The sequence below is a fragment of the Loxodonta africana genome, chromosome 8, assembly GCF_030014295.1.
Source record: "Loxodonta africana isolate mLoxAfr1 chromosome 8, mLoxAfr1.hap2, whole genome shotgun sequence".
In the NCBI taxonomy this organism is placed as follows: Eukaryota; Metazoa; Chordata; class Mammalia; order Proboscidea; family Elephantidae; genus Loxodonta; species Loxodonta africana.
Genome location: NC_087349.1, coordinates 88274264 through 88302192, shown reverse-complemented (window position 1 = coordinate 88302192; position 27929 = coordinate 88274264). Strand labels below are relative to the sequence as shown.

Below are 27929 nucleotides of genomic sequence, written 5' to 3'. Positions count from 1 at the left end.
AGTACTTCACAGCACACCCCTCGCATTTGTTTAACTGCCATGGAAAAGGCTATCTGCATTATGTAAAGTCTGAGGATACAGTGGGGCTTTGTGCATAATACAGCAGAGCTTCAAGATCTTGCTGGGAGGAAATGATCCCAAGCATGCCCCTGAAAGACAAGTCTTACTTTAAAAAATAATGATGAAAAATTGCTTATTTCTCTATGTATTTCATCTGTGTTTATTTCAAGAGAAGCTAGCTAAACTTTGTTTATCTGACTCCAGAATAGTGCTGTGGGCATTGTTGCTTTTCTGTCTCCAGCTTGGATAATGCCAGAAATAGTGTTAACAAGGGGTTATGTTATGCTGGCTTGTGTTAAACCAGATCACCCCCTAACATGTGCAGAGCCATTCATCTGTGTCACCAAAACCCAAGAGAACATCTGACATGGACTCTGAAACAGAAACAGTGATCACTTACAAATCAAACATGGCATGCTCTAAACTGATTGTGCACGGCAATCTTTTCTAGAAAGGACAACTAATTGAACATGATAAAGTGTAAAGTTAATTAACACCCTTAAATTTGTTGATTACTTTCACGGGATTATATTGTTCGTTGAGTAGCAGCTTTCTGTCCCAGCTGTCGCCTTTTTCAGCAAATGTCGCTGGTAAACAATAGAGACACCATAACAAGTCGTAAATGGTCCCTGTGACAGCAGCCCCTTGTGAGGCTGCATCTGTAGAAAATGATTAGAACAATTGCATTTTAAAGATGGCTCACACTGCAGCCCAAGTCCCATTGGTCCTCTTCTTGCTCTCTTTTGATGGCAGACTGGTTAAAACATTTAAGTTCTTTTGAGCAAATTAAGTGATTTACTACACTTTGCTCTACATCAATGGGATGCTTTGGTGGCAGGTTTTTTACCGTATTAAAGATGGATAGCATTTGATTGTACTTTTTAGCTTTCCATCTATTCCCTTTCTGGCTTAGAAGGCCTGCTTCCAGTAGTCATAGAATTGGAAATGATCTGTTTGTGATTCACAAGTAGTTATTCTAAGTTATCAACGCTTGCATCATGGTTTATCTGACATAACTCTTTGAGTCAGCTTTTCGGTAAGGATGGGCTCCAAATTTCAGTTCTTTGCTACTGTTGGGCCAAGGATTTTGACATGTCGAAGTAGAGTAGATTTACTTCTTGTTATATTTAGATTGTTTGTAACATTTGCATAATAACTTTGCAGTTCACAAATATTTTTTCTGTATATGCTGTCATTTGCACTTCGCAATAAGTATGGCAAGTGTTTTTTATCACCATTTTCAAGACTGAAAGGTATTATAACTGTCCAAGTGATCTGATCTTGAACTGTGGCTTTAAACATTGTCTTAATTAGTCCTAAATTAGTATTCTCAGTCATTTTGTTCATTATTGATTTCTTCTCTGCCTACCTCCTATAAAGACAATGAACATTTATCAGACATATGCTATGGGCTCGGTGCTAAGATTCTAATAGCTCCTGCCCATTAGGATCTTAACAGAACATGCCAGAAAAAATCACTGATTACAGTAGTTGTTATTACTTGCCGTCAAGTTGATTCTGACTTATGGCAACCCTACGTGTTACAGAGTAAAACTTCTACCTAGGGCTTTCTTAGCTGTTGTCATAACAGAAGCAGATTCCCAGGCCTTTTCTTTGGTGGTACCACTGGTTGGGTTCAGACAGCAACTTTTAGGTATAAGTGCTTTATTAGAAATATGACCAGGAATGCTAGGAAAGCAAAAAACGAAAATGAAACCCACTGCCATCAAATCGATTCCAACTCATGGCAACCCTGTAGGACAGAGTAGAACTGTCCCATAGGGTTTCCGAGGCCATAAATTTTTACAGAAGCAGACTGCCACATCTTTATCCTGCAGAGCGGCTGGTGGGTTTGAACCACTAACCTTTAGGTTAGCAGCTGAGCGCTTAACTACTGTGCCACCAGGGCTCCTAGAGGAGAAACTGCTTCTCAGAACTGGTATAATTTGAGCCTTGAAGATAAGCAGGAGTTAGCCAGGCAAAGAAGGGAGGGAAGGGAGTTTCCTACAAGGTAAGAAAAGGAAAGGCATGGATGGATGAAAAATCATTGCATATTTTGGCCACTGCAAATCATTTTCAGTGCACGTAGCATAGGGTTTGTGTTGCGGGTGAGTAGACAAGGAAACCAGAGAAGTAGTTAGGCTTCGTTGACAAGAAAAATAAAGACTAAAAAAAAATTTATAAACTATTTAAGGGGAGAGAAGAGAAAGTTCATTGCTTCCTACAAATGAAGACAAAAGGGAAGATACAGTGAGCTATAGAACTCTCCTTTTCACAAAAACACAAACATAAAGTTACTTCAGAGAGGATAACTTTTACTTAATAGGAAAAACAGGAGGAACTGTGAGACTCTTTATATAAGAAATACTGAGTAACAGTGAATAATGTCTTCGACTGCTGCTTATGTCCATGCTAATGCATAATTTGAGATTTAAGCCTATTTTGGTTCTTAAAGCAGATAAAACTGACAGAAGATTGGGAGACAGATACACATAAATATCAGAATGAGGTAATTAATGTTAACCTTGACCTCTTTTTATAGGTGCAAGACTAAGATTAGCCAAAAAAGGATATAAAGAACTGAGTTTTAACTCTGTTTATCCTGAAAAATTATCAATCACTGCTTTTGCTATAAAAGTGTTAAGAACGTTGTCCATTACTTCACTTACTGTCTCCTGCATAGAGTTCCAAATGAGATTTTTTTTTTTTTAAATATATCACTCAATTCAAGGAAGAGATGTATTTTCCTTCAGGGACTGGCAGCTTTGTTCCTTTCCCAGATAGGAAAGCTACATAACTGTTTGCCAAGACTTCTAAGACTCTCGGCTCCATGTTTGAAACTCATTGTGAAATCTTACGGTTTCATTTTTATATTTGTTCTTAATTCTAATTGTCCATTTTCTACTTGTATTGTTCTGAATAGCAGACTCAAATCTGGTATGAAAAGAAGGTATTATGTGCATTTAGGTAACGGGCAGAACTCAGTGTCCGCATATAAAGCTCCCCCAATTACTTACTTGGTTTACGCTATTTTAAACTTCTCTGAACCAGGTTTGCAAATGGAGTCAGAATACCAGCATTCTTATCAAAATTTTCACAATCCTGCCCAAGGTTGACAGCAAGACCATTACTCTTTGAAAACAATTTGTTTCCTTTTTCACCCTTTCCCTTTCTGAGAATTCATTATTCCTACAATGATGGAAGTTGAGAAAATGGAAGGAAAAAAGGAATCAGGATTTGGTGGCTGTTGCCCTCGTTCATCTGACACTTGGTATATGATGCTACCTTTTGGCATTCTGGGTATAGGTCCCTTTTCTCTAATTACATTTAGGACTTTCTGAAATAGTTGTATGTCAGCTATTCTCCTAATACCATAAAACAGGTCCTGACTTTTTATTCAACAAATATTGCTTATTACTCTTTGAATCTTTGCACCTAGCGTAAAGATCTAACAAGTTGTTAAAGGCACTGAATAAATACTTGCTGGTGGTATTTTTGGAAACCCTGGTGGCATAGTGGTTAAGAGCTATGGCTGCTAACCAAAAAGCTGGCAGTTCAAATGCACCAGGCACTCCTTAGAAACCTTATGGGGCAGTTCTGCACTGTCCTTTAGGGTCACGATGAGTTGGAATTGACTCGATGATAATGGGTTTGGTTTTTGGGTTCTTTGGTGGTATTTTTCTTGCTTGAATGCCCATGTGGCTTTATTTATACCTCTCCTATAGCTTACAACTACCTCTGCCTTTTTATTAACTATGATTGTGTACTTGCCTTGCCTCTTCCCTAATCTCCATTTTCACCTGCACTGCCACCACCACCACCGCCACCATCACTAACACTAGATTTCAAACTCCTTGAAGGCAAGGACAGTTTCTTCCTCATCCCTAAGACTGAGAACCACTGAAGAATGGATCTCCAGTGGTCAGAATTTTTATGTCAGTTACAAGTGAGAGTGGAAGGAAAGAAAGAAGATAATGGAGGCTTCCTGTGGTACTTTTTTTTATAAAAGAGAGAGAAAGACAGACACTGAGAGACTGATGGATATAAAAGTGCTTCTCCACTGTTAGGTTGATTTTTATCGAAACACACTGCCAAGAGAAGTGCTAGATGTTGATCACTTTAAAAGCAGGGTAGACAGCTACCTGTTTTGAATGGTGAATGTGAACATATTCACAGCTATTCCGTGAAGCACAGGCAGTCCCCAGGTTATGAACGTCCAGTTTACAGACGACTCGTACTTGACCTTTAATGCTGTGTAAATTTGCTCTCACTTTGAAACAATTGAACCAACCCTACTTGCAACAAATTCTTCATCATAATCACCTTCATTTGCTGCATGTGCAGCTTTTAAATCATTGAAAAGGTTTCGACCCTTTTTTTGCACTAAAACCAAAACCAAACCCACTGCCGTCAAGTCGATTCCAACTCACGGTGACCGTTGTAGGACAGACTAGAACTGCCCCACAAGGCTAAGGAGCAGCTGGTGGATTGGAACTAGCAACCTTTTTGGTTAGCAGCTGAGCTCTTAACCACTGTGCCACCAGAGCCCCTTCTTTCACTAAAGTAAGACTAAATAAGAGTCATATGCACCTGTTCCAGCTTACCTACACATTCAACTTATAGACACAATTAGGAACAAATCTGGTTCAAAACCCAGAGACTGCCTATAGTAATTAGCGCTTTTCCCATTTTATATACTGAGACTCAGAGAAGTTAAGTAATTTGTTTATAATCACATAGCCAGCACGTGGTACATCCCAAAACCCAGATATTCCTTTACTCTTTGATCCCTCTCATTAATTTATTTACCAAACAACAATTTATTGAATATATCATGCTGTGTGATAGATACTGTGGATACTGACATAAGCAAGTCCTTAATGCTGACCTTGTAGGAGCTTGTAGTTTAGCGGGGAATCAGATAAGAAAATAAAAAAATTTTAATAAGGGGTGGTAAATGCTGTAATAGAATTAAGCACAAAGTGTATTTTGGTTTTATAATTATTGTTAAATATTATTAAAACAACCCATTTAAAAAAAAAAAAAACATTGCTGCCGAGTTGATTCTGATTCATAGCGAACCTCTAAGACAGAGTAAAACTGCCCTATAGGGTTTCCAAGGAATGGTTGGTGGATTTGAACTGCCGACCATTTGGTTAGCAGTCAGGCTCTTAACCACTATACTACAAGGGCTGCTATTTTAGGATAACTTCGGTCTTAATTGTGTCTTTGCAATAGGGCTATGCTGGATAGTGCAGTACGGTTAGAGAAATACATATGGAAAGACAGGACTTGGTTCTGAAGAATGCATAAACTATAGAATTACTCAATTTAGTCAGACTCTTAAGTTGAATGTAGGTTATGATAAAGTTGGAAATAATTACAGCACCACATTGAAAGGAGGAAAAAGTGGAAATACCACAGACCTCTAAACTGAAAGATGAATTTCTTTTGTGGTCTCCTCTTGCTTAAATAACTTACTTCTTCTTCTTGAAATATGTGTTTGAACAAGTGGGAAAGTATACCTGTCAAAAGACTAACCAGCTGAGAACCACTGTCAGCATTAATTTTCCTTTAATAAATGACTTCTGACGCTATTTAGCAGTCTGTAATCTAGATACAAAGCTATTGACCTATGATGGGTAGTGCTGGATTTGTTTGTAAGCTTTGACTTAAATTGTCTACTTAATTTCTCTAGGTCAGATCAACAGGATCAGAAATAAGGGTGGTTACATGGTTTGAATAAAAATGGCATTAGAAATTGGGAAAAATAATTGTAAAGCATTAATGATTCGCCATCTTGGTGAAGTAAATTAGAAACTAACAAAACGACGGTCATATAAACTTGAACATTATCAGAATGTTCAAATAACATAGATTGGCTAATTAAAAGCACTTGTTATAATTGGGTTTTTGTACATAATCAGTTCCAAAGTGTCTAAGGTACTGTGAGGTAATGGGATTTAACCATTTGTGTGGGCATCTCAGACTTTGGTAACACACGGCCACTTACTCTTCCAAGTTTGGCTGACATAATACAGGTTTTTTGTTTGTTTGTTTTTTATAAAAACGGTTAAAAATAGTATGAATTGTAAAATAGAAAGGCTGCTTGATTCGGCAGTAGCAAAATATTCACAATTTGAATGAAATATGGGTCCCCCTACTTGGACTGTTTATATATAAAAACTGTGTATTTAGGTGGAATAAATTAAATTCAAAAGTAGGCCATTACTTGCAGCTGTCTATTCTGATGGGCTAGGTTTGATACATAATACAGACAATTATGGTTTCTTTTTTCCTAGCTGTACTGTAAAATAAGTTGTAAAGACAAAAATTATACTAATACAGTTCTTCCCATACTTTTCTGGTTTTGAACAACAAAACCTAACTTAAAAATTATGAATTAAGGTTCCTCAAATATTAAAAAATGGCAATACTCTTGGCTCTATTTTAGAGTTAATAAAAATTTAAATGATTGCTGCACCTCCCCCCCCCTTCTTTAGGACAAGTCTAGGCTGTATTTTCTACGTGAAATTAGATCATTTAATCAATGAACGTGCATCAAACCTTTGTTAAAAGTTCCTAAGAAGTAGCCAAACCAATGTTTATTGCTTCTTCCTGCCCATATACCTAGGAATGAATTGCCTAAAAGGTATATAGCTGGAGGGAAAAGAAAATGATTAAATTATTATTGGAAAGTGCACATCAGAATAATCAGTCTAAATAAGCAGTACATATACATTAAAAAAGAACCTTATCATCTGAAATGCGTACTTGTTTATGGGAGAAAGAGCCCGGTCTCACTCTTTGTAGACCACATCTGTGGATAGTATGCACAGAGTGAGCAAGCCAGCCAGAGACCCAAAGCCAGATCAGGCAGTAGACCTCTCCTGCTGCTCCTGTGCTGGTCAGGGCATAGATAAATCTTTTTTGTATACTTTTTATTACTGAATATGTTTCTAAGGAGAATAATAGATGTGTGGGAATAAAATTCATGGTTCAGATTTCCTTATCTCTCGTGCCACGTTTGCATCACGATTTAAGATGATTCGCGAATGAGGGTATAACTAAATGTGTATGCCTCTTTTGCTTTGTGGTTGACCTGTGCAGGCACAGACTATTCAATAGGCAAGGTAAGCCTCTGTAGTGAGCAATTTCACATGTGCTGAAACCCAAGTGAAATCATTCACTACAGATTAGTAAATAAGCACAAGTAATCCTGTGCTTACCTTGCTTACTGGGTCATCTGCACCTGTCAGAGATTATAAATTTGAAAAGAGACTTTGATTCTGTAGGAAGGCGCTATGGGGTTGGGAGAGAGAGAGGTGCCTGCCATACGTAAAAGCAGAATCTTAGATGTGAAAAAATGTGAAATTGTTCACTACAGATGATCTGGTAAGCAAGGTAAGCACCATGCTTACCTTGCCTATTGGATAATATGCCCCTGAACCTGTGCGATACCTGATCACCGACAGTAGAGATTTAAAATATTTTACACATGCCTTTTTTTTTTTGACATAAATGTGATTTGAAGATGAGATGTTTTCATTTAGTTTTGAGATTTTCTCTAGTTTTACTTCCCATCTATTTCAGCACTTTAAAAAAATGTTTCCTTTTGTCTCATTCTTTACATCCAAACCATTCAGGTGTGGGAGCTGCCCGGTCTGGGAACCTCACATTTATGGTGGGAGGAGTCGAAGAGGAATTTGCTGCTGCCCAAGAGTTGCTGGGATGCATGGGCTCCAATGTGTTGTATTGTGGAGCTATTGGCACTGGACAGGTAATCTTTTCACGTTAATGACCCTAACTGGATGATGTAAAATTGGCTAATGTTCATTTGTGTTTCCTAGCCAAACATTCTTATTCCTCTTTATTCCATTCAGTCTATGGGTTCTTTGTTTGCAGAGATTTTCTTAAATTAATTTGAAATAAATTAGTATCCATGTCACTGGTGACTTCAGCCAATTTATTTTAAAAAAAAGGATATCAAAAGTTCCATCATTAGGCTCTCATCGTGTCATCCTAGTGACTACTCCAGTCATCTTTAAAACTGCTTTTGTTGGAAGTGCTCATGTTGTCTGAGGTGCAGTTATCTTCTATTTAATCTTAAAATTACTTGCCACAGCTCTGTTTGTAGTACCAAAAAAACCCAAACCAAACCCACTGCCATTTGAGTCAGTGCCAACTCATAGCAACCCTATAGGACAGAGTAGAACTGCTCCATAGGACTCCTAAGGCTGTAAATCTTTGGACTGCCACATCTTTCTCCCACGGAGTGGCTTGTGGGTTCAAACTGCTCACCTTTCAGTTAACAGCTGAGCGCTTTAATCACTTTGCCACCAGGGCACCTTGTTTGTAGTACCAAACCCAAAAAAACCAAACCCATTGCCGTTTGAGTCAATTCTGACTCATAGCGACCCTATAGGACAGAGTAGAGCTGCCCCATAAGGTTTCCAAGTAGCGCCTGGTGGATTCAAACTGCCAGCCTTTTGGTTAGCAGCCATAGCTCTTAACCACCATGCCACAAGGGTTTCCGCATTTGTAATACAGTCAGGTAGAGTTAGTCTATTCATTTTTATCTTTTTCTTGAAAACAAAATGATTTTCATTTAGAAACTCAGAAAGAGGTGATTGACAATACTGAACATGTTTAGTACGGCTGAAATCAAACTAGATGTTCTCTACCTCCACTTCCAACACATGTACTCACACTTGCACTCACACATATTCACTCCTCTTAATGCTTTGTCCTGGCCATTGGCATCTCCTTTATCTCACTCAAGACTCTGGTATCAGATACGGTTATTTTCTGTATCCCTCTTGTCAAGTCAGTCTTCAAGCCGTATTGATTTTTGGTTCGGTGGCTCTCGTTGTTGACCATCTTGTCCATTCCACACATTCCCTGGTCCAGTCTTTCTCTCATCATCTCATATCTGGTATATTGCTTGGAGGGCCTAAGGGATCTCTGGATTCTAGGTTTACCACTCTACCAAACACTGTAACCAAGACCAACTCCGTCAAGATGCTTATATCGTCATAGCACTTCCCCATTCAGAAACTTTGAACAAATCCCTATTTCCTACTATGTCAAATTTTAACTCTTTACCCTAGCTTTTATAGCTCTTAACCCAGTCTTAACTAGCAAATTTCTCACCGCTCCTTGAAACATATGCACAAGAGACATAAATGTAAAACCTAAAATGAAAAAGTGAAAAAGAGGAATACCTTCAATGAGATGGATTGACACAGTGGCTGCAACAATGTGCTTAAGCAGAACAACAATTGTGAGGATGGCACAGGACAAGGCAGTGTTTTGTTCTGTTGCACATCGGGTCACTATGAGTTGGAATGGACTCGCTGGCACCCAAAAACAGAACTATAAACATCATGGAAGAAAAAATAGGGACGATGCTCAAGGCCCTAATATATGGCATAAATAGAATACCGAACATAACTAAAAATGTGCAAACAGCCAAAGAGACACTAGGTAACTGGGACCTCCTAAAAATTAAACACTTACGCTTATCAAAAGACATCCAAAAGAGAAAGCAGAGAATACCAGAAAGATGTTCCTGTGTTTTATTGATTATGCAAAGGCATTCGACTCTGTGGATCATAACAAATTATGGATAACATTGTGAAGAATGGTAATTCCTGAACACTTAATTGTGCTCATGAGGAACCTGTACTTGGACCAAGAAGCAGTCGTTTGAACAGAAAAGGGGGGTACTGGGTGGTTTAACCCCTATGGAAACCCTGGTGGCTTAGTGGTTAAGTGCTACAGCTGCCAACCCAAAGGTCAGCAGTTTGAATCCAACAAGCACTCCTTGGAAACTCTATGGGGCAGTTCTGGTCTGTCCTGTACAGTCGCTATGAGTTGTAATCGACTTGACGACAACAGGTTTGGGTGGTCTAAAATCAGGAAAGGTGTGTGTCAGGACTGTATCCTTTCACCGTACTTATTCAGTCTGTATCCTGAGCAAATAATCTGAGAAGCTGGACTATATGAAGAAGAATGGACATCAGGATTGGAGCAAGACACTTAACAACCTGCAGTATGCAGATGACACAACCTTACTTGCTGAAAGTGAAGAGGACTTGAAACACTTACTGATGAAGTTCAAAGACTACAGGCTTCAGTACAGATTACACCTCAACATAAAGAAAACAAAAGTCTTTGCAACTGGACCGGTAAGCACCATCGTGATAGACGGAGAAAAGATTGAAGTTGTCAAGGATTTCATTTTACTTGGATTCATAATCAACACCCATGGGAGCAGAAGTCAAGAAATGAAATGACATATTGCATTGGGCAAATCTGCTGCAAAAGACCTCTTTCAGGTGTTAAAAAGCAAAGATTTCACTTTGAGAACTAAGGTGTATTTTAATCACCTTATATGCATGCGATAGTTGGACAGTGAATAAGGAAGACTGAATAAGAATTGATGCCTTTGAATTATGGTGTTGGCAAAGAATATTGAACATACCATAAACTGTCAGAAGAACAAACAAACAAATATGTCTTGGAAGAAGTATATCCAGAATGCTCCTTAGAAGCAAGGATGGTGAGACTTGGTTTTATGTACTTAGGACATGTTATCAGGAGGGACCAGTCCCTGGAGAAGGACATCATGCTTGATAAGGTAGAGCGTTAGTGAAAAAGAGGAAGACCCTCAACGAGATGGATTGACACAGTGGCTGCAACAGTGGGCTTAAACATAGCAATGATTGTGAAGATGACACAAGACCAAGCAGTATTTTGTTCTGTTGTACATAGGGTCACCATGAGTCAGAATCGACTTGATGACACCTAACAACAATAATAAAAGAGTAAAAAGAGAACCTACAGACTGAGAAAAAAAATTTGGTTACAACATATCTGACAAGGGCCTAATCTCTAAAATTTATAGAAAACTTCAACATCTCAACAACAAAAAGACAAAAACAATTAAAAAATGGGCAAAGGATGTGAACAGACACTTCACCAAAGAAGACATTCAGGTGGCTAACGAACACATAAAGAGATGCTCATGATCATTAGCCAATTAGAGAGATGCAAATCAAAGCTGTAATGAAATATCATCTCACCTCTGCAATAATGGCACTGATCAAAAGAACAGAAAGCAACAAATGCTGGTGAGGTTGTGGGGAGATTGGAGGTCTTACACACTGCTAGTGGGAATGGAAAATGATACAACTGCTATGGAAAATGGTATGGCACCGATTTAAAAAGCCAGAAATAGAAATACCATATGATCCAGCAATCCCGCTCCTAGCTATATAGCCTAGAGAAATAAGAGCCATGACAAGAATAGACGTATATACCCCCCCCCCCAAAAAAAAACCCCACTGCTGTCGAGTCAATTCTGACTCATAGCGACCCTGTAGGAATAGAACTACCTCATAGAGTTACCAAGGAGCACCTGGCGGATTCCAACTGCCAACTTCTTGGTTAGCAGCTGTAGCACTTAACCACTGTGCCACCAGGGTTTCCAGACATATGCACATCCATGTTTGTTGCAGCATTATTCACAATAGCAAAAAGATGGAAACAACTCAAGTGCCATCAGTGGATGAATGGATAAACTATGGTACATACACACAGTGGAATACTGCGTAACTTAAAGATTAATTACGAATCTGTGAAACATCTTACAACGTGAATGAATCTGAAGGACATCATGCTGAGCAAAATAAGTCACGAAAGAATAAATATTGTATAAGACCACTGTTATAAAAAGTTATATAAAAAAAAGATTTACACACACACAAACATATGCACATGAGTCAATTTTAACAACTCTTCTCAGGAACATCCCATGCTCTTATATATTTATTCCCTCTTGTATATTTACTTTTCCACCTGACCTCGTTCTTTCTCTTTCTTAATCCTGCCTGGCCTTATGAGAGATGGTTTCAGGTTCCACCTCCTCTAAAAACACTTTCCTTCCCTGCTCCTGCCCTCAGCCATCTTGTTTCTCTGAATGCCTACTGTCTCTATCTTTTGGACTCTACCATATAATGTACCGCTTAATTGTGTGTGCTTGTTACCTTTTCTTTCAGTGTATTACCCCCATCTTCCCACTAGATTGTAAGCCGCGTCCCTTAAAGAACAGTTGTGCCATTTAGATCAGTATTCCCTATAATGCTAAGCCATAAAATAAAATAAGCCATAGTGGCAGCTTATTATTTATTATTACTCTGTGGAAGCAGATCCCCCCCAATCTGCTCTCTGATAACATGTTAGTTTAGCTTCAGAGGGAGGCAGCCTGCACCACATTCCCTTCCCCATTTGAGAGAATAAACAGTTGAATGCTTGACTTTTACAAAGAAGCCTATGAAATTGGGTGAATAAAACTTCAAGTTATACCTTGAAAATAAAGATATTAACTATGTATTTGATTTGTTTTCAGGCTGCAAAGATCTGCAACAACATGCTGCTAGCTATTAGTATGATTGGAACTGCTGAAGCCATGAATCTTGGAATCAGGTTTGTTGAATAGCACATTTTCACATACTAACAATTTTCATGAGCTTTCTTGTTTGATTGACGTTGAAAAAATTATGTTCATGAGAGATAAATGAGTTGACCCAGGAAAAGTTTGACATTACTTCATTATTGAACTTTCACAGACCTTGCTTATTTGACGAGCAGCAGGGCCCTGGAGAGCACGCGTATTCTTTGCCATAGCCGTGAAGTATACTGTGCTGTGCATTTGAAGTTACGTTGTTCTTTTTATGTGGGCGCTCCATTTCTTCTATTATGTTGAAATGTGAGAAACACTTTTACTATAAAATTTAAACACACTTTGGCAGTGTAGTGACAAATTTGTGTAAAACACGATTTTAATATATAGTAAATTTAAGCGTTACGCTACCATGATTGGTTTTATGCACCTATTTTAAATACAGCCCCCAAAATCTGCACTAGAAAGGCTCTTGGTTGTTCATTCCCAGGATAAACTGGATGGCCTTAAAGTTGCAATTCATATCCACAACTCTTTCTTTTTCACTTGCTTGTGGTTTAGTTACTTTGCATCGAGGATTTATCTTTCTATGAAAATAAAATGGCATTCATGCTTTACTTAAGCAATTCAAGAATTCTGTTTTTCCCGTGGATGAACATTTTTTAGAATGCTTAAGGTTTATGGCTTAATTTTAGCCCCTAATCTTTTAGGTTAGGAAATAGTACATATGATTAATCACCTAATTGATTTTTTGAGTGTTTTATGTTTCACGAATACAGTAAATACATATTTTTACTTTAGAAAATGCTTAATCAGCAAGATGCTTTATTCAGGTATTTTTTTTCCTACTCCCCAAAACTGCTTACAGAAAACCAAATATTTCACGAATCAGAGTAATGTCTTATATCACGGCTTTTGATAAAAGCAATAAAAAGAGCCAAAGTGCTTTGAGATAGTTTTTAAAACAGTAATGGATTCACATTTCCTCTTAATTACCATATCAAGATGCTGTTGTTTATTGAATTGCCCTTGTCTCAGATGTTAAACTATCTTGACCTATTAAGTTGTCATGTTGTAATTGAGATAAAAGAGGCATTTGCTTTGCATCAGTGCTAATTGGTTTATCAATATCCTGTACCATTTACATTTTAAAATTGAGTGTCTATAAGATGATATAAGATGATAAGGCATATCTGTACAAAGCGTTAATAAAACTGGTAGTATATAGAAAGCTGTTCAGAGTGATATGTCTGTGCTGTGGTCAGTTTTAGGCTGTGGGTCACTTACCATAATTGAAAAACTAATTACTAGTAACTTATTTTCATATCCATCATCTAAACTAATTTTAGGAAAGAGGAAAATGTAAATTTCCGGGACCAGAATTGCATACAGAATTCATTGGTGTTGACAACAGGATTAGAGTATTAGTATGCATGTGCATCTTTAGATTAGGTTTAGATTTTCATGTTTCTAGATATAAGTGAATAGATGGTAAAACATAAAGCCTAGATTAACATAGGCTATTGTATACTAAAGTTCGCCGCCTTATTGTTGCCGGTTCATTTTATATCGTACTTCTCACCTTGAGTATGGCTAGGTCAGGGTATCCTGAGGCACGGTGACGCATCCTCTGGCATTCCTCAGATAATTTTCCTATCAAAATATTATTAGATAATCATTTGCCATTCTAAAATGAAGCTTTGTGTTGGGTGAGTGCTTGTGGAAGTTCTAAATCCAAACACCAGCTAATAAAGAATAGTAGGAAAATCAATTGAATAGAATGTATACAATGAAGTATAAAAACCAGTGGCTACCAGAGTGAGTTTAATTATCAGAGAGAAAATGAAAAGTGATAAAACTCCAAATAGAAACATTAAGAGCAGAAGCGATGAATAGAGTTTTCCATATTGTTGGCCTTGGTCCACTATGATAACAACAATATTTAGAAATATGAACCTTCTAAATGCTTAGTTTTTCCAAAACTACATATATTACTCTTACTGAGTATGTATATAATGTCTGAACACAAGTCAGAAATTCACTAATTGTTATTTAACTGTTAAAATAATTTGAAAATTTCTGGTGGTTCAGATTATACTAATGAATTACGTATTTTCATAACATTAGGATTTTATTACTTTATCTTACAAAAATTCACAGTGGTTTGAAAGCCCTAAAAATGAGTGCTTCTACTGTTGTCTGTTCTCCATGGCTTACAGACATGGTTTAAAATGACAGGATTGTTCTCTAATAGAGTATAGAGAATGGCCACGATTTATTGAGCTTTGCAAGGTGAAGGAGAAAATTGGCATCAGCAAGCATAAATTCCCAAGTAGTAAATTCCCACAGAGTGGTGCAGCATCAAAGTGGTTTGGCCACATTTATATTCTGTTCACTCTGAAGTGAAATTTTTTTAGAGTGTTAATGCCAACATTTACAAATTGAATCACCCATTCTTGTGAAGTGATCATTTTTGATTAATTTCACTCTCATAAGTCAGTGGGTTGTTTTTAGAAACCTCACTCTTTTTTTAAAAGAAGAATAAAATCTTATAGTTTATAATTCTTATTGACCCTGTGGACTGAGTTGCTCTTTTATGGTGGGTCTTTGTGGATATTAGTGGAGTTTTAAATGGTATTTAAAAGAAAAGAGTAAAAAAATATTGGCATACAAACCTGATTTGGGATTCTTCTTTGATTAGACCTTATTACTTTGTAATCGGGTTCCTAGTTAGGATGCAGAAGCATAGTTTTATGGCACCAAAAGTGCCCTTCTTGCATAGAGAGATTTTATTCCTGTGTGTCACTCAGAAACAACATTAATAATATAAGTTTTGTTGTTTTTATTTTTTGCTCCACCAGAAATTGATTGGTTTTTGTATTTGTTGTGTTTTAAGTTACTTGCATAACCAGGACATCAACCACCATCTTGTCTTCTCCCACCAAAAAAAGCTAATAACAATTGAATTTTTAGAGGACTGTTGAAGCTGAGAGCTTTCCCAAGAGCATAATTTTAGTTTCTCAGAAACTGCGCTTAGAGGACATTGCCTTTTCATGTAGGTGATTGACTGAAGCCTCTTAGTTGCGTGCCCTAATAATAAATACAACAAATGGCAAAAGGATTGCAATGAAAGCTTGACCTAATTTCTTAATAAACTGATAAAATACCATCATACTGGCTGGTGAATGATAAGTTCACAACCCACCCAGTGAGAGCCCAGGATAGTTAGGGCGTGGGGGGCCATCTTGATCTGCGTCCCCTCTCTGCCACAGACCTAAGCTTTGTGACCCTGGACAAGTAACCTAACCTTTCTGCTACCACTTTCTCATCTATAAAAGGACAATATTATCAATCCACAGGGTTATTGTGAAGGTTAAATTATTTAGTCCATGTGAGTCTTTTAAAATTTCTCTTGGCACGTAGTAGGCACTCAGTGTGTGGTAGCTGTTCATGGTGTGGCAATGGTGGTTGTTAGTATTTGAATTGAATTTTAATGTTTTTCCTTCATTCCACCTCTCTGTCTCTGGCATTGTATGTTTATTTATTTATTGCCTGTCTTTCCAACATAAGCCCCACGAAGGGGAATGCCTTTGTCTGCTCATTGCTGTATCCTAAGAACATACCTGGCAGATAGTAGGTACTCAATGAAGAATGGTCAAATGAATGCAGAGAGAAGTGAGTGAGTGAATGCGTGAGTGGATGGGATATGGTACTTGTCCTGCCTCGGATAGAAGTTATCTGGGTGTGTGTCTTATCTCCCCTACTCATGGAGGACAGGCAGCCTCTTCTTAGCTTCTTATGGTCTCCTTAACTCCAAACACAGCACCAGCACATAGCAGACCTTGGTAAACATTGGTTGAATAAGTGAATGAGTGAATGACTCATTAAAATTGACACGGTCTTAGATATTTTATCTCCAGATCTGTTCCCCTGATAAATACATCCCAGTTTAGTGATGTAATGTGGTTTCTTCATATGTAAAGCTAGATAGTATAGACAGTCATAAAAAAAAAAAAAAAATTTTTTTTTAAAGCCAAACCTATTGCTGTCGAGTCCATTCCAGCTCACAGCAACCTTATAGACAGTCATAGAGAATATAAAAATGAACAAACTTTTTTGGCCCCTAAAGCCTCAGTTACAGTGAAGACAAATGTTTGGATTCTTTTTAATTTTTTATAGATTGCACATCATCTTTACTTTTCCCAAAAGTTCATTTAAAATTCTTGTATTTTAAAGGTGAGTAGATTTGACACAGTGACGTTTATTTGAGTTGCATTATATATGCAATCAGAGCAATGAATTCATTTTCTGTTTATATCAGAGAACATTCCAGCAATTGTAAAGTCGCATGCATGCACGCTCACACTCTCGAACCACATCCAGTGGCAAGTTATTATGGGGACTGACAGACTGTCATCCTTTTGATGGCTTGAGCTGTATATCTCCTGAACAGCAATGGGGCTCTTATGCAGAAAGTATCATATGTTCCCAGCCAATTTACAGGGAAACAGCAATAACATTTTATCATGGTTGAGAGCCCAGTAGCTGCTTCCTATTAAACTTGCCCTTTCAGATACCTGTCTTGGATTAATTTGTTGATTTCAAATGGAAACTCAGTCTTCTCCAGTGAAGCATGACGTTCTAGGATAGACTCTCTGAATGACAATTACTGTGTATTCTAGCTGCTTGCAGACCATTACAAGCCTTGGGCACAGTGGAAGACAGAGGACTTCAGTAACTGATTTTAATATCATGTTTAATTTTAACTGTCAGTTATATATGTGCCAGTGAAAGAATCCTCAGAAAGATGAAATGCAAAACACTCTAACTTGCTCTTTTTAATGATATACTTTGCTGCAGGGTAGGAGAGGGTGGGGGGAGGAAACTTGGGGAGGGAGTAGCCATCTCCTAAAGGGAACCAACATGGCGGAGAGTAGCACCAGATTTGAAAAGTAAGCATCGAAGAACTGCCGCCTGGTTTTATGTGTGCCCCCCAGGGTGTTTCTGAATAGCAGTGTGCCTACCAAAAAGGGTTTCTGTAAATCAATGCCAGTGGTCTTCCTTGAACAGTCAAGAAAAATGTAGGGTTTTACACAGTCAGGATAATAAGCTTTGCTCACATCTTGCTAAGTATTATAGACAGGGTATGAATTTCTTTGGCAAAAAAGACTTTGTTATGAGATCCTGCTGAATTTAACCTGGTAGATTAGAAGGAGGAACGTAACTATGCAGCTTGAAATATGAGCCATTTTAAAAGAAAATTTAAATTAGAAAGCCCCTAAATTGTATTTCAAATGGAGGGGAAAAACAGTGTTTGAGGTTCATCTTTAAAAATATTCCCTGCTTATGGAGCACATTAGGTATATACATTCTTGAACATTTAGGCTCAGAGAATTTATTTGCATTTACAGCAAATTAACTAATGGTTAATTTGTAGTTTTACTTTTCCAATTATTCCCTAAACACATTGGCTTTAATCTTTTCCTAAGTCACATGCTACACCAGCATATTGATAGCCTAATTTTATTGAAAAGGGGAAAGAAAACATCTGTGGCAAACTACACACGCAACAAACTTGGATCTTTATGAAAGAATGAATGAGACGGTTGAATTACTTTCCAGCAATGTATGATACCTGATTTAGATTGAATCTTCGATAGTGGGTAAAATGCTTAGTTAAAAACTCATTAAACGTGACCTATCAAATGAATTTAAATACATGGCATGCCGCATAGTATCCCATAAACCACAGCTACCCTTGAAAGTCTGAGGACATAATGCTTGTATCGCATGGTCAGTCCACACATACTGTGGCTGCTAGCCGTAGCCTGCTGCCCTAGCATTGGGACATAATAAATATTCACATTTTGAAATAAATAGAAATATATTTATTTGTCTGTGAGGATGGCGCAGGACCGGCAGTGTTTCGTTCTATTGTACATAGGGTCTCTCTGAGTTGGAACCAACTTGACAGCACCTAACAACAAACAACAACAATAATATTTCAGACACACAAAGTAAACAAGAACTTAAGCATGCCCAAATGAACACCTTGTGTAATATTTATATAAGTATCTGTTTTCTATCTGTATATATTTTTCCTCTAAGGTGCCGGCTTAAGAAAAAGCAGAAGACTTTAATGATAATTATTTTTAATGGATCTTTGCATGACAGAAACCAATAAAGTGCTGGACCAAAAGTTTTATTTGAAACTTGATTCAGTGATACTTGGCAAAAGTGTGCTTACCAAAGATGCGTTTAAAATACTTAGAATCAAAGTAATATAGCATTTTGATTTTTTTTTTTTTTCCGGATCCACATTGAACAGCCGTTTATGCCATCAGCTCAGTGATAGAACAAATGATGTTTCCGCTTGGGCAGGCTTTGTTTTATCAGGATCGGTAACCTTATCAGCAGTTGACCCAGAACTATAATGCATGTCTCTGAATAGATAGCGTATGTCACAACTCTGCAGACTTGCTTCATAAGCAAGATTGTCTAATGAAGATTTAATAAATAAAGAAAAGTTTGCAGCAAGGAATGTCTTCTTTTATAATGATAACTTCTCTTAAGCTCTTTTTACTGCTCATGGCTCATCTCTTATATTTGTTCTCATAAAAAGCTAAAGGAATAAACATACATATAAATGCACCTCCACAGACTCCCATGATGCATTATTTACCTGTGGATATTTCTTTTTGAAATATAAGGTTGGTGAGTAAAGAATTTAGACTGTCATGTTGGCTTAAGGTTTTTATGTGACACATAAATGCAATAATGTCCAAAAGACTTAAAAATCCCGTGAGTGTGATAAACCAACAACACTTTTATGCAATTATGTAGTATTTCTTCTTAAAAGTAGGATAGTGCAGAAGGTTTTCTTCAGGTGTAAAATGTCCTGGCTCAGAAATGATCTTGTTTAATCAGTAGTTTTTGATCCGCTTTAATTCGGTATCAATCTGCTTTGATTTTTGAAGACATATAATAAACGGAGAGAGAAGATGGAGCATCCTCACAGGTAAGTAAGTCACGCGTGACTTGTGCATTTTGACATTTAACTCGTCTTTTCTCTGACCTTTGACAGGCTAGGGCTTGACCCAAAACTGTTGGCTAAAATCCTAAATATGAGCTCAGGACGGTGTTGGTCAAGTGACACCTACAACCCTGTACCTGGGGTGATGGATGGCGTTCCCTCGGCTAATAACTATCAGGGTGGATTTGGAACAACACTCATGGCTAAGGTATGGTAAATGCAGAGACTACCCGAGAAAGGGGGAAAATACGTTAGGATCTAATTGAGATTTCTTCGTTTCTCTCTTTTAACATAGCATGTGTCTATCTAGAAGGTAGGATTCGGGAATAGTGATTCACTTACTTACTCGAAATGAGTAAAAATTTAGCATATATAAAAATCCTGACCTTGTTTGTTGTTATTCCTAGCCTTTGGATGAGAAAAATGGGCTAGGATTTTTTCTTTTGTGCCTGGGTTTGTTTATAATACAAGCTTGTAAATTTTTTTTCTTTACCATAAACTTACATTAATTTACCAAATCCTTAGAATGGGAGTGGTAAGATTTCTTCTTTGTTCATAATGCATTCATTCGGTGTACACATCACAAGAGAAAACAGGATTTTTTCCAAATAATACTAAATACACCTTCCTGCTTTAAGACTGTATATGGATTTATGTGTAAATTAATTTAAGTCATTTGGAAAGTGAATTGTTGGCCTCCTCTAGAGAGCATTTGTGATCTCAACGTGGAAAATACTTTTTAGACAGTCTTTCAGATTTCTGCATAGAGCTTTTCTCCCCTCAGTTGACTTTTTTTTACCTAGTTGCACAAGTAATAATACATGCACCTGTATACCGTAGTTGGCTTACTTTCCCTCATGCCTCATGATGTTCTGTCCATTCTGCTTCTTCAAATATGCTTTGAATTCATCCAGTTCCCTCCTTTCCCACTACCAGTACCTTAGCCTGGCCTCGTTTAGATTACCGCAGCAGCCCTTAACCGGTCTCCTTGTCTTTCACCTGATCTTCTCCAGTTCATTCTCCACACCACAGCCAAAGTGTTCTTTCTAAAATGTAAACCTGATTATCTCACTTTCCTTGTTAAGTTTCTTTTATGGTTTCCAATTATCTGTAGATTAACGTCCATCTTCACAATCTGTCTCAGGAGGCCTTTGATGATTTGGCCTTTGCTGGCCTCACCAGGCTCAATTTTGCCTTCCTACTCCCCTCTTTGCTTCAGCCATACTGAACTCATCTCTGCTGCATTATTATCTGGAAGGCCTTTTCCAACTCCCCCAGATTGTGCCTCCCTGGCCTCCATGGTGTCACTTCTACCAGCTATATAAATACTTGTTTAATTGTCTTCCTCCTTCAGTAGACTGAGTTTGGGTAGGCCGTCTTGTTCATCCCAGCTTCTGGCACAGTACCTGGCACATGGTTGCTCACTTTAAATATTTATTAAATGAAGCAATGTTTGAAACTGTGTTTCTTGTTTTGCAATTTTGTTTTCCCTCATGTTTAGTGGAAGAGAAAAAAAATTTTATGTCTCTACCTTATATTTAGGTTTGCATATCCTCAATACAGGCTTTTATAATCATGCTGTATGGCTGTCAAGAAACAGGAAGTAGCTTGTTTTCATAAAAATAAAACAAAACAAAAAAAACAGGGTGATTTCTTGGGGTACATGGAAGAATGAAAGAATCACATTTATGCCCAGTTTCCATTATGTATCTATAGGAAGTGGGTTGTGACCTGTTAGTGTATTTGGTTCCTAAAATACTGCCAATGCCTCCCACAAAGGAAACAACCAGTTAAGTGTAATACGTAGCAGACTTCTAATCAAAAGGAGATTAGTTCGTCTAGCCCTCATTCTGTTGCAGTCCTGGCTTTGTTTTGGAGCTCTCCACTGGCTCTGCCCTCTCCAGTGTGCTACCCCGTCACTCTGGTCATTTTCTCCTTTGTCCCTTTCCAGGAAGAATCTGCCACAATTATGGGTCCTTCCTTTAAAAATATTTTGTTTATTTTTTTATGTAGTAAAAGATAGCCTTTTCAGCTAATAATATAAGACAATGCAGAAGTAAAAAGTATGGATATTACTGCTCTCTTTTATTCTCATTTCCTCTATGAAATGCTGTTGTCATTTACCTTATAAAGAAGAAAGACTTCTTAATTTGCTTGGAATGAGAAAGGAACTAACTCTACTTAGGAAAGGGCTTTTAAAAATCTTTTATCACCTTAGATAGCTATTAGCAAGAACACGCCATAGTTAATTAGATTTATTCTGGAGAAATTTGCAGAGATTAAGGAAATCCCTATCAATGCTACATTGATTAAAGCAATTGTGCCTGCTTGGGTAGATCAAGGCTTTAAGTATTAAGAGATGTTTTGCTCAACTGCTATTCAGTTTCCTTGTAATAGGGGATATGACATCAGCAGTACATTTAAGTAGAGTCTTGTGCATTTATTTCTAGGTTTTAACATCGCAGAACTTTAACATGGTGTGTGTATATAATCAGAACATAATCAGTACAGAAACTACCTCATTCTTCTGAACTCTCCAACCTAGAAGTTTGTTTTTCATGAGCACCAAGGAATTTGTGGAAGGTCATGATAACTCTTTGAGCATCAGTGTTAACTAACTCCCCTAGTGAAGCAGAATATATGTTTGTTTTTTAGTTGTATATTATAAGCTTCAGATGTTGCCTTCTTTTTTTGACTTTTCAGGATTGACAAACTACTCAGGCTAATCACATTTCGCTCTATAGAATGCCTGTCCTTTAAAGTAAAAACTACCATAGCCCATTTAGTTTTTCCTTTTTGGTTTTATTAGGTCATATTTGGGATATATATTCACCCCTTCAAAAAGCTCTAATATAGACTTTTCTTCTTCTAGACAGTGTTGCCTTTTCCTCAGAAAGTTATGTTTACCCTGTGCTCTTATATTCTAGTTAAATTACTAGGTTAAAAATTAAGCTCAGTCTATGTAGATTTTCTGTCATTTTAAAATAAAGGCATTTGGCAGATGTGCCCCAAAATGATGTCGACAAAAGTGGTTTGTCTGCTTGTCTGGGCATGAGCGCTAACGTAGCTGTCCACATTTGTTAACTGTGTGAACTGCTTTTTAGTGGATATGCTGTTGAAGAAGGTACTGTTAAGTATATTTTCCAAATCTGTGTGTTTACATGTGAAAATTATATAAATAACTACAAAATAATGTTTGTACCTCTACTATACATATTCAGGAGGCTACAGATTTAATTCAGTCTTTATGCTTTATTTTTTCTTTGAATCATTTTCTCCTTTGGGTAGATGGTATCTGTAACTACTCAGTTATCAGGGACGTTCCTCAAAAAGTAGAAATATTTCTCCTCTTGCTTCGTGTCTTACTCTTTCATTACTTGACTTTTCTAGTGATGGCGGAAGTGAGGTGTATGGTAATGGTAAGAGTTAAATCTAGATGGTTTGCCACTTATTTGCAGCTCTTATAAAATTACAAACGAAATGTGGGGGATATTGTTTCAATTATCCGTGCCTTTATTGTCCTCTGTTTACCCCAAATATTTCAAGTTTGAACATGACTCCATTTTTGTGGTAATGGATATCCATTCGCTACACTTTAAATATAATAGACTTATAATGTTAGATTTTGTCTAGTTTTAAACAGCCTTAAGCTTCCCGAAACTCTTTCTCAGATGAAGCTTTAGCTCTCTGAGACTTTATGGATTGTGGTGAAGCTGATCATCCCGTTGCACTTGGAGTAAAGTCCAAACTCCTTCCCGTGGCATATAAAACCTTCCATGATCCTTGTTTTTTCATCGCCAGGCTTATTTCCACCCCCAGCCCCTGTGCTCACTCTAATTCAGCCTGATTGGCCACCTTGTTATTTCTTGATTACCCAAGCCATGTCCCACCTCAGGGCCTTTACCTTGCTTTTCGATCTGCCAGAAACTCTCTTCCCCAAGCTCTCCAAAAAACTCACTCCTTCCTAATATTCAAATCTTGGCTCAAATGCCTTTGACTCAGAGAGGCCTCCCCTAAGCATTTCTTGTATCATCACTCTTCCCTCCACCCCATCCCTTGTTAGCCATCATTTTCTAACCCCTTGCCCAGCTTTATTTTTCATAGCATTTATTTGTTTCATTGTCCTCCCCTCTGGACAGCAAGCCTCATCAGAGTAGTGACTTAGTTTTATCATGATATGTCACCAGCACTTAGAACAGCAGTTGCTAAATGATACAGCAGTTGCTAAATATTTGTTGAATAAGAGATTGAATGGATATTCAGTAATTCCTTAACTGGCTTCCACAAATTTGAAAAAGACACCACTGTACAGCATTTCCCTCTGTGGTCCCACCTGTATTATAACCCAGGTCCAAAACAAATAGGTCTGTGGAGGGTGAGGATGGGGGCACTCAGAAATCAGGGTTTCTGTCTGGAGCAATTTTACAGCTGTATGAAAGCATTTACCTAAAACAGTGTGACTTATTTTTCCAGACTTCATTTTTCTTTCTTTGAAACCGAAGCATTAGAAACCATAGTTCCAAAGAGAATCTTAACTATCAGTCTCAATACGTTCCCTCCTCCTCCTTGTTTGATTTAGGATCTGGGATTAGCACAAGACTCTGCTACCAACACAAAGACCCCGATCCTTCTGGGCAGTCTGGCCCATCAGATCTACAGGATGATGTGTGCAAAGGGCTACTCAAAGAAAGACTTTTCTTCTGTGTTCCAGTTTCTACGAGAGGAGGAAACCCTCTGAGTTTGCCCGTAGGCTTTGGACACTGTTGGAAACCAAACTGTATCTTGGAGCCTCCTTATAGGTCACTTCACGAGTAAGTGGGTTTAATCAAAGGTCACATGTCTGCTTTTAATTGTCTAGGTCACAGCAAATCCTAGGATTTTTCCACCCATTTTTAATTGCTTATTCTTTTAGCATATTTAGCAAACATATACATCAGATTTTTTTTTTTGGTCCTCAAGCCACTGATGGGTCTGCTATAACCAGCTGACATACGTTTTAAAAAAATTTGATCCCTGAGCATATTTGACTAAACCATTGAATACTTCAATCAGGATTATTATTTACTCCACTTTATAAATAAAACCACATATTTTTTCAACCCAATGAAATCCATCTTAAAGCAAAAATAAATAAACTGGTGTTGAGTAGAGATGTTAGAATAATATAGGGAGTTATTCCTTGCATCCCTCAGGAAGTTTTTCCTGTTAACTAAGTGGTGATAATCTTAACATTACTGAGGTTACTATTCATTTTCCAGGGAGTTGGTAAAGCTACATGTTTTGTAATTTGGAATAAGTTACAATATCTTAGGGTGTGTGTCTCTCTTGTTACAACTCCCAGTACTTAGCAGACTTTGTTTTTTTTTTTATATTTTTGCTTCCTTGTACATTCTTACTACATATTTTTGCACTTCGAAAGAATGACATCTTTAGACTTACTCCAGAGCCAATGATGATATTTGCTTTAGATGATTATTATGTTCTAAATATAACAGCATTATTTTGAATTCAAATAAATTTCTATGCTGATAATACTTTCTTGGAGTTTTTGCTTCTTTCCAGTTATTTGGAGAACAATCAAATCTGGCAAACTGATATTACAGACTTATGAGGAAAGCATGGGAAGAAAGGGAAGGAAGGGGAAGTCAAAAGAAACAGAGCTCTGAGTTGGCTAGTGGAAGCCAACTTTCCGCTACCTGAATCCTCCAATGGCATTTGGTTAAATGGTTTCTAGCTTGTGCAGCCTGCGTTGAGTGTAGCATGCCCCAATATGGAGAACTGTTGCCACTTTTCCCACCTCAGCCCCTAGAAGCATTCTAGGTGATAGACCTGGCTACCAAATTTGAGTGCTAGTTCTGTCATTTTCCTAGTGATGAAACAGACACACACACATACAAGGCACAATTCTAAATGCTGGGGATACACCGATGAATAGAACAGATAAAATTCCTGCTTTTGTAGAGCTTAAATTTTGTTGTCTTACCTGTGTGTGTGTGTATGTGTGTGTGTGAGGGGCCTGGTGCTAGACAAGAAATAAATACTTAATATTTAGTAAGGGCTAAAAAGAAAAAGCAGGGTAAGGGGGATTGATGGGGAGCGCCAAGGATATTTTATTAGGTTGGTAAAGTGGCAACTGAGCAGAGCTAAGAAGGAAGTGAGGGAGCAAGCCATACGGATACCTGAGGGAAGAACATTCCAGACATTTTTGTCGTTAGGTACTTTTGAGTCAGTTCTGACTCACAGCAACCCTATGCACAACAGAATGAAATTTTCCCGGTCCTGTCCCATCCTCACAATGGTAGGTATGTTTGAGCCTAGTGTTGCAGCCACTGTGTCAATCCATCTTGTTGAGGGTCTTTCATTTTCCCTGACCCTGTGCTTTTACCAAGCATGATATCCTTCTCCAGGATTGGTCCCTCCTGATAATATGTCCAAAGTAAGTGAGATAAAGTCTTGGCTACCCTCACTTCTAAGGAGCATCCCAGGCATTGGAGAACAGAAAGTACAAAGGCCCCGAGGTAGATACTAGATATGAGGAATGGCAAGGGAGCCAAATCATGTAGGGCTGAAGAACAGAGTAGGAGGCCTCTTGCTTCCTGATCTCAAAACTTACTGTATAGCCACGGTAATCAAAACTGCCAGGTACTGGTTCAAAGACAAACACATAGACCAATGGAATAGAATTGAGAACCAGAAGTAAATCCATCCATCTGTGGACAGCTGATCTTCAACAAAGGGTCCAATTTCATTCAATGGGAAAGAAACAGTCTCTTCAACAAATGGTGCTGGCAAAACTGGATATCCATGTGTAGATAAAATGATCCATAACTATGCACAAAAACTAACTCAAAATGGCTAAATGTTAAAGGTGTAAAACTGTAAAGTTGCTGAAAGAAAACATAGGGTCAGAACTAGGGAACCTAATCCTTGGCATAAATAGAATATCAAACAAAACAAAAAATGCACAAATGACAGAAGATAAATTAGATAACTGGGCCCTCCTAAAAAGTAAATACCTAGGCTCATCAGAAGACTTTACCAAGACAGTAAAAAGAGAACCTAAAGACTGGAAAAAAAACCTTTGGCAAAAACATACCTGATAAGGGTCTAATCTCTAAAATACATAGAAAACTTCAACAACTCAACAACAAAAAGACAATCCAATCAAAAAATGGGCAAAGGACATGAACAGACACTTCAATGAAGAGGACATTCAGGTGGCCAACAGATACATGACTAGATGCTCATGATCATTAGCAATTAGATGCAAATTAAAACAACAATGAGATACTATTTCACCCTGCAAAATGGCAATGATCAAAAAGAAAAAGAAAACAGCAAATTCTGGCAAGGTTGTGTAGGAACTAGAACTCTTCTACATTGCTCGTGGGAATATAAAATGGTACAACCACTATGAAAAACCATTTGCTGTTTCCTCAAAAAGCTAGAAATAGAAATACTTTATGATCCAGCAATCCCACTCCTAGGTATATATCCTGGAGAAATAAGAGTAGTGACACAAATAGACAGTGCAGCATTATTCATAATAGCAAAATGGTGAAACTAACCTAAGTACCTATCAACAGATGAATGGATAAACAAATTTGTGGTACATACCATGGAATACTACGCAACTATGAAGAACAATGAGGCTCTATGAAACATAACATGGGTGAATCTGGCAGACGTTATGCTGATTGAAATCAGTCACAAAAGGACAAATATTGTATGGCATTTTTATAAAAAAAAAATCAAGAATTGGTATGCACACAGAAAGCAACTTTCTTTGATGGTTACCAGGGATGAAAGGGGGCGGGAAGTGGAACCACTTCCTAGGTAGTAGGAACTTGTTATTTTTGGTGATAGGCAAGGTAATACACAATATGTTGAAGTCTATGCAACTTGTCCAAAGTAAATGAAGATGCTAAGAAGTACTAATAAGGGACAATTTCAGTAAAAACTGTAATAAACGATTTTACAACAATAATAATGTCGTTAAGTGCTGTAGAAACAGTTCCAACTCATGGCAACTCTGTGTACAACAGAATGAAACACCATGCAGTCATATGCCATCCTCACAATCGTTGATATGTTTGAGCCCATTGTTGCAGCCACTGTGTCAGTCCATCTTGTCCAGTGTCTTCTTTTTCACTGACCCTCTACCTTACCAAGCATGATGTCCTTCTCCAGAGACTGGTGTCTCCCGATAACATGTCCAAAGTATGTGAAACAAAGTCTTGCCCTCCTCGTTTCTAAGGAGCATTCCGGATATACTTCCAAGACATGTTTGTTCTTCCTTCTGGCAGTCAATGGTATATTCAATATTCTGGCCAACACCATAATTCAAGGGTATCAGTTCTTGAGTCTTCC

General features: G+C 37.7%; 1 protein-coding gene across 1 annotated transcript in view; it reads left to right on the top strand.

The window, feature by feature from the left end:
- The window catches only part of HIBADH (3-hydroxyisobutyrate dehydrogenase), a 126616-nt gene extending 99977 nt beyond the window's left edge, over positions 1-26639 (top strand). The window contains exons 5-8 of the mRNA XM_010587203.3: positions 7707-7840; positions 12473-12549; positions 19611-19767; positions 24139-26639. Of these exons, the coding sequence (XP_010585505.1) occupies positions 7707-7840; positions 12473-12549; positions 19611-19767; positions 24139-24297 (527 nt within the window). The 3' untranslated portion in view covers positions 24298-26639. The remainder of the gene's footprint in view (positions 1-7706; positions 7841-12472; positions 12550-19610; positions 19768-24138) is intronic.
- The last annotated feature ends 1290 nt before the right edge of the window (positions 26640-27929 follow it).